Consider the following 8,150-nt stretch of genomic DNA (forward strand, 5'->3'; position numbering starts at 1 on the left):
TGGGCAGGGCCTGGGATACCAAAAAGTGTGCCTGCCCACTCCCCCTCTCTTTCCTCTTTCTCACCTGGATGCTGGGTTTGGTTCCATTTCCCAGGTCATATGGAGGCCTGTGATCTGTGAGTTCCCCCTAAATAAAGAACCCGTTATTATACTCAGTTCAGAGCGAGTGTGGGATTAGTTTGTTGGTGTTCGCCTTCAGGCCACAACTCCTGAAGCTCTGTCTCTGCTGAAATACAAGCCCCTCTTCACAGGGGTGCCATCCTGGGTTTTCACGCTGGGGCCTGTCCCATTCCTCCTGGGGAAGCTAGGGTCCCTCTAGTCTCCCTTTCGCTGCGGCCCAAGTCCTGTCCCTTCTGCAAGGACTCATGGAATCTTCCTATAAGATGGTGGGGACACCATGGTCCTTCCACGATTTACTAACAGGTAACGTAAATGGGGAGGGATGAAGGAAAAAAGGAAGGGAGGGAGAGAGGAAGGAAGATTCCTCCTGGTTTGTTAAGGGGAGGACTATTGCATCTCAACACCAATCAATTTCTCTTGCGTATTTACTTCCTACTAATGTACACAATTACACAAAACGACAGGTACCTTATAACCCTTTGGTACATGTCTGTAACATCCTTTGTATCTCCTTGCCCAGGCACTGTCTGCATTTACAGCCTCCCTCCCACATGAATTTCTTACTCCCCAACACTCTCCTACTTTAGGTTTTTTTGTTTTTCTTCTGTGTATACTCGGGGAATGTGACACCTGTCTTCCCCAGTCTGTCTTAGTTAACATGGTTCTCCGGTTCCATCCATTTCCTGCAAACCTCGTGCTTTATTCTTCGAAAAGGAATTTTGTATGTATGCATGCATGCATGTATGTATGTATGTATGCATGTATGTGTGTATGTCTGTCTGTATGTATGTATGTATGCATTTATTTACTTATGTGGGTGGGTGGTGTGGGTGCCAAAGCGGTCATGTGACAGGAGTCTCCAGGTTGGCAAGCTTGGCAGCAGCCGCCTTTATGACCTGTGCCAGTTACTTTTCTGCTGCTCGGGTAAGACACCACGAACCAGACTCTTACGGAAGGAAGGAAGGAAGGAAGGAAGGAAGGAAGGAAGGAAGGAAGGAAGGAAGGAAGGAAGGAAGGAAGGAAGGAAGGAAGGAAGGAAGGAAGGGAGGGTTTGTTTTGGTTCACCATCCCAGAGGAGTAAGAGTCCATCACGATGGGGAGGCATGATGGGGCTGGGCAGCAGGAGCAGGAAGCCAAGACAACACATCTCCAAGCAGGAAACAGAGAGAGCAAACCAGCAATGGCACAAGCCTTTAACTTCAGTGCTCACCTCCAATGACATGGTTCCTCCAGCAAGACTGTGCCATCTAAATCTCCCCAACAGCATCATTAATCAAGTATTCAAACATCCAAGACAATAAGGGGAATTCTCATTCAAACCACCACAGCCCTGAGCCATCTCACTGGCCCAATTACATTCCCTCTAAAGGGTGAATAACATTCCATTGACTGGAGGGGGCAACATGAGTGTGTTTGTGAGTGTGTGTGTGTATACACGTGTGTGATACTTTCTTTATCTGCTCATCCATTTATGGGTATCTAAGCCCACTCCACATAGTCTGGCTACTGTGGAGAGCCATAATAAACATGGGTATGTGGGCATCTTTCTGTGTCACATTTGATTCCTTGTTTATTTATGTGGGTGGGTTTTCTGGGTATCAAACATCACTCCACATATGGGGGTCCACTTCCAGAGATCAAACTTGTGAGAAGTATGAGAGAATACACATGATGTGTTTTCTGTTCATGCAGGTATACACATTTGATTATATTTTCACATAGAAATTACTGGAGAGCTGGGCGGTGGTGGCGCACGCCTTTAATCCCAGCACTCGGGAGGCAGAGGCAGGCGAATCTCTGGGAGTTCGAGGCCAGCCTGGTCTACAAGAGCTAGTTCCGGGACAGGCACCAAAGCTACAGAGAAACCCTGTCTCAAACCCCCCCCCTTCCAAAAAAAGAAATTACTGGAGAACAAACACTAAACACAATGATTTCTTAGAGGAAGGAGGAATGGAGGTGAAAACAGGATTCATACCTCTCAGAACACATCCCACTCTCTAGATTTACTTAGTTTTGGCAGTTCTGCACAATTATATTCAAATTACAATTTAAACAACAAAATGAAATGCTAGCACAAAACAATATCTAAGTAATACAAATAACATCAATTGATGAACTAAGGTTTGTTGTTGTTTTTTTTCCATGTCAGTAACAAAATCTCACAAACCAAACGGCATGGCCAGCACAAAAACAGACATGTAGACATGTAGACTAACGGGGCGGAGGAGGGGACTGAGAAGTAAACCCACACAGCCTCACTCATCTGGTTTTCAATAAAAGTACCCACAACGTATCGGCCAAAAGACAGTCTCTTCAACAAATAGTGCTGGGAAACTGGACACCCACACGCAGAAGAGTGAGGTGGGCCTGCCTCTTCCCCTATATAAAAAGACTTAATGTAAGACCTGATATCTTGAAACACAGTTCAAGATACAGACTCAGGAGATGACTTCAAGAAATTATTGCGAGAACTGACCAATGAGAGTGCATGAAATTGAAAAGTTCCTGCACAGCAGAAAGAGTAGGAGAAATATTAAAGACTCAAGAAATTAATAACCAAAAAGATTAATAATGTGAATGGGCAGCTCTCAAAAGAAGGATTACAAATGTCTACTAAATTATGAAAAGTATTCAGCATTCTTAACCATTAGGGAAATGCAAATCAAAACCACACTGACAGTCTAATTCATCATGGCCAAGATGGCCATAACTTCTAATAAGAGAAACAGAAAATTGTGTCAAAATTGACATCATTACACTCAATAGATCTGCACTGCATTGCAGCCTGTTAGATCCCTTCGGGCAGAAGAGGGAGCAAGTGGCGTTTCTGAACAGGCCAACTGTACACCCACCATCACCACCTCAGAGCGCTCGGACCACATAGCTGGGTTCTACTCTGAACGCAGAACTATGAGACTATCATCTGTTGTCGTACAAGAGTTCCACAATAGCCCGGAATGGAGCACAACAAAGGCTTATTTATCTGCGGATAAACTCACAGAAAGAGTAGTGACCCACAGTACTCTGTGTGTGTTGATAACTGGAACCGACACCAGCAACCAAGAGACCCAAGCACACTTTTAGTCTGTATTTATAATACATGAGACCATGGCCAAGTGGGCCAGTATCTTAAAGACTATTGGTTGAAGGTACATGAGACCACGCCCAAAGTGGGCTGGTATCTTGAAGGCTATTGGCTGAAGGAGTTCCCACAGCAACCATCATCTTCAGAGCTCTTTGCTCACATAGTTGGGATCTACATCCAATTTGTTGGAAAAGTGTTTTCCATGCTAAAGGAACATCTCCAGAAAAAACGGCCACAACTACAAAGCCAACTCTGGCTGCTGCTTGCGGCCTCTAGATGGAGAGGATGACTGGTAGCCACGCGCTTCATGTGAGCTTGGCTCTGGTGATATTCTGGGTTTGCCTGAGACCCAAGAAAACCCTGGTAGACCAGGGTCGGGGAAGAGGATGACAGAGACGCAAATGACCGGACAAGTCATTTTGCCCACGCTGTCATTTGGAGGACCCACTTAGCGCATTTATCAACCACCTTCGGCTCTGATTAAAGGACAAGAAAATGCAAAGAAAATGAAAGTGAAAGGGCAGAGAAAGCGAAGCAAACTGTTGTTTCCCAAGCATAAGACCAAAGTGTGGCTGAGTGGGGCTGTGCGCATCTGCAATCCAAGAAATTAAATAGCTGAGGCAGGAGGATTGCTAAAAGTAAAAGGCCAGCCTGGGCCAGCTACTGGGCCACTTAGGGTTTCATAGCAGCAACTTATCTCATAAAGCTATACCAAAGCAAATGCTTTCCAGACAATGAACTGAATCAGCCCAAGTACAGCAGCCTGTGAGAGGGACGGGCATGCAGCTTGTTTCTTTCACTCTGCCACCTGGAAAACAACATTCCCGCATGTACAGAGGCACGCAACACTCACACTCCAGGCCTCCCTGGACACGTTATGGCTATCCCCTGGCACACGGCACAACCGGTAAATACCTCTGAAATGGATGAATTAATATAATATCCATCCCGATATCCAAATGGAGAGGAGTCAGACACGTGACAGACCATCTTAAAATGATCTATTCCAGTGATGTTAGGCAGCATTTTCCGTGGTTGGTGTTCTCAGCTCACGGCTGGTGATGCTTTGCATCTGAAGTGTGGCTACTGCGCTGGCATAACTGTGGGAAAGCCCTTTGTGAGGTCATCATCCATGATGCTTTGCGTCTGAAGTGTGGCTACTGCGCTGGCGCAGCTGTGAGAAAGCCCTTTGTGAGGTCATCATCCATGATGCTTTGCGTCTGAAGTGTGGCTACTGCGCTGGCGCAGCTGTGGGAAAGCCCTTTGTGAGGTCATTATCCATGATGCTTTGCGTCTGAAGTGTGGCTACTGCGCTGGCGCAGCTGTGGGAAAGCCCTTTGTGAGGTCATTATCCATGATGCTTTGCGTCTGAAGTGTGGCTACTGCGCTGGCGCAGCTGTGGGAAAGCCCTTTTTGAGGTCAGCATCCTACTCCTTCTAGAACTCCCCAGATGGAGAAATGTAAGCCACTTGGGGGGCCCCCATGGCTCGTTTAACAAACGCTCTTCTGAAGAACATCATTGTCAGAACTCAGTTTGACAGCGTCAGGAAGAAACAATGCCTCCAGTATCTGAACACTCTGAGAACGCTACAGTATGATGGATATCAGACTGTGTACTTTGGGGAAACTGAGATCCCAGAAACTCTTGTCACTGGGGAAGATTTTAGTGACAGCTACTACATACACACTCCAACCTGGTGTATTCTGCATGCCGGAGGCAGTCAGGGGTGGGTGCCTTGGCAATACCGGATGTTCCTACGGGATGACCTGTGTATCAAACAGGAAGACGGCATCTTCTTTGAGTTCTGTGATGTTGTAAAGAAGGCCTACGGGAAGTGCGCCATTGTGGTCAAAGGGCGAAGGCAGCAAGACGAGATGAAGCCAAAGGCAGAAAAGGAAGGGGAGGCCCAGGCCTATGTCCCAACAAGCGTTAATTTAACAAGCATCGTGTGCTCCCCAGGAGTGGCCAGGTCCTATGGCCATGAGCTAATCTCGCTGCCCTCCCCCTATAATTACCTGAACCCCTTAGACTCGGCCTGGTCTTCTGTGAAATGGTTTATCATCAACAACAGGAAAGAGTTCTGCCTGCAGTCTGCCGACCACGTCTACGCTTACCAGTACATACTTTTCAGTGACTTAATCAGCAAAGGGATTGAGAAGGTCAACCTGAGCAAGTGGAAGGCCCTCACCAACAAAGTGCGGAGGTGGGAGAACTATTATCTCGGGAAATTTTCTTAAGAGCATCTCCTCTACTGAGCGACGAGCCACCTGATCTTTAGTGCTAACTGTGCAGTGCGATTCTGGCCCACTGTGATCGCAGACACTTCGGGAGTGAACTCACAGGAGGGCCGCCTGGACTGAAAGGTTCCTGGGGTTCTGGCAAAGTCCTGTGGTTGCTAGAGGCCACAATAAAGCTTGTTGATATTTATGGGGGTCTCAACTCTCATCTTGTGATGGCTACCCATGGGAGGGGGGATTCTGGCCCAGAGGTCTGTAGTGGCTAAAGAGTGGGGTTAAAAGATGTATGGTCAAAATGTAGGTTTAAGAAGAAAAAAAGAGAGAGAGAGAGCTGGGCAGTAGCGGTACACGCCTTTAATCCCAGCACTTGGGAGGCAGATCTCTGTGAATTAGAGGCCAGCCTGGTCTACAGAGCAAGTTCTAAGACAAACTCCAAAACTACAGAGAAACCCTCTCTTGAAAAACCAAAAGAGAGAGAGAGAGAGAGAGAGAGAGAGAGAGAGAGAGAGAGAGAGAGAGGAAAAAGAAAGAGAATCACCGAAAATTAAGTACTAAACCAGTAATCTTCAGCCAAAATAAGACAGGAAGATCCAGCTTGCTATGAGCAAGACATGATCAGACAGCCAAGGAGATAATAATCCTTTGCGAGATGGTGGTAGGTGAGTGGCCTCCGTGCAGGTCAAACCCCATCATACATCTAAGACAAGCGAGTGGTCCACCAAAGGGAGCCAGGGAGACATCACGTGGTAAATAGGAAGCATGAGCCAGGGCGCTATGGAGCCACATATCCAGCCTGCAAGAATCCCACCCACCAGGAGAGTCCAAGGGTGCCATGATTTATCATCTCGGGACTCTGAGCTGAGCTTCCTGAAGTTTCCTAAACTCAGGGTGCTGACTGTGGGCCGGAAGGACAGGAAAAGCCTGTCCCTCTGCCGCCTGCCACAAAGTTCATTCTCCTTGTGTCTGTTCAAGCAACAACTTTACAACAGAAGTAATCGTCCTGAGGTGCATAAAATAACAACCAACATGGGGAAATATGGAAAGCCATGTGGCAGGAGTAAAGGGGTCTGAGAACTCTGTTCTTACTTTGTTTTTGGTTTTGCCAAACCTAAAGAAAAAAATCTTAAAAAATATCCTTTGAGAACTTCCACCAACTTCTAGTAGCCTTAGCTTCAGATGAAGCTGGAAGCCAGGTTCTCGACAGATGCAGAGTGCGTCATATTCTTGGCTTGACTTTATTCTTTCTAGAACGTTCCTGTGCTATTCAGAAAGAGGTTGTGGGATGAAAAGGGGTGCCCAGTGCTCTTCAGTCATGAGCAGTGAGTTCAGCAGTCTTTTCAAATTGGGGGAAAGAGGATCTTAACATACATCATAATGAAGGGGTATCACACCCCAAACCACCAACCACTTGGACCTACAAAGTTCCACCTGTTACAAACCCAACTTTTACACTGTGCTCAGTGAGCTTCCGGTGACTGCAATGACAAATGACTGCAAATTTGGTGACTGGAAGTAGCAATTCATTCTTTCCTGTTGTGGGCATAGGGAGGCAGACATCAGGAAAGGCTGCCACATGGTTCTCACAGCTTCTGATGTGAGAACCCCTTGGCTAGTGGCCTCATCACTTCTTGCTGTTCTGGATCAAATCTTCCATCTACTACTTAGAGTCCACGTGACAATATCTTCACATCCTTTTTTAAATTTCCATTATTTTTATTGATTTTATTGAGCTCTACATTTTTCTCTGCTCCCCTCCCTGCCTCTCCCCTCCTCCCTTAAGCCCTTCCCCAATTTACTCAGGAGATCTTGTCTTTTTCTACTTCCCATGTACTTTAGATCTATGTAAGTTTCTCTTAGTGTCCTCATTGTTGTCTAAATTATCTGGGATTGTGGTTTGTAGGCTGGTTTTCTTTGATTTATGTTTAAAAAACACCTATGAGTGAGTACATGTGATAAAAGTGTTTCTGTGTCTGGGTTACCTCACTCAAAATAATGCTTTCTAGCTCCATCTATTTTCCTGCAAAATTCAAGATGTCATCATTTCTTTTTCTGTTGTGTAGTACTTCACTGTATAAATATACCACAGTTTCCTTACCCATTCTTCAGTCGAGGGGCATTTAGGTTGTTTCCAGGTTCTGGCAATGACAAACAAAGCTGCTATGAACATAGTTTAGCACATGCCCTTGTGGCACAATTGAGCATCCTTTGGATATATCCCCAAAAGTGGCATTACTGGGTCTTGAGGAAGGTTGTTTCCAAATTTTCTGAAAAATCACCACACTGATATTTGAAAGGGCTGTACCAGCTTGCATTCCCACCCGCACTGGAGGAGTGTTCCTTTTACCCCACATCCTCTCCAACATAAGTTGTCATCAGTGTTTTTGATCTTGGCCATTCTTACAGGTGTAAGACGGAATCTCAATTGTTTTGATTTGCATTTCTCTGAAGACTAAGGATGTTGAGCATTTCCTTAAGTGTCTTTCAGCCATTTTAGATTCCTTTATCATGAAGGGATGTTGTATTTTGTCAAAAGCCTTTTCGGCATCCAATGAGATGATCATGTGGTTTTTATTTTTCAGCTTGATTATATGGTAGATTACATTGACAGATTTTCATATGTTTAACCATGCCTGCATCTCTGGTATGAAGCTGACTTGATCATGGTGGATGATGGCTCTGAAGTGTTCTTGGATTCAATTTGCCAGTA

The 8,150-nt window shown here is 45.7% G+C and overlaps 1 protein-coding gene across 1 annotated transcript; it reads left to right on the forward strand.

Annotated features, from left to right (window-relative positions):
• Positions 1–4,687: 4,687 nt before the first annotated feature.
• Positions 4,688–5,443, forward strand: C3H21orf140 (chromosome 3 C21orf140 homolog). The gene has a single exon (XM_057763486.1). The coding sequence runs from the start codon at positions 4,688–4,690 to the stop codon at positions 5,441–5,443; it is 756 nt and encodes a 251-aa protein (XP_057619469.1).
• The last annotated feature ends 2,707 nt before the right edge of the window (positions 5,444–8,150 follow it).

The sequence above is a fragment of the Chionomys nivalis genome, chromosome 3 (assembly GCF_950005125.1).
Source record: "Chionomys nivalis chromosome 3, mChiNiv1.1, whole genome shotgun sequence".
In the NCBI taxonomy this organism is placed as follows: Eukaryota; Metazoa; Chordata; class Mammalia; order Rodentia; family Cricetidae; genus Chionomys; species Chionomys nivalis.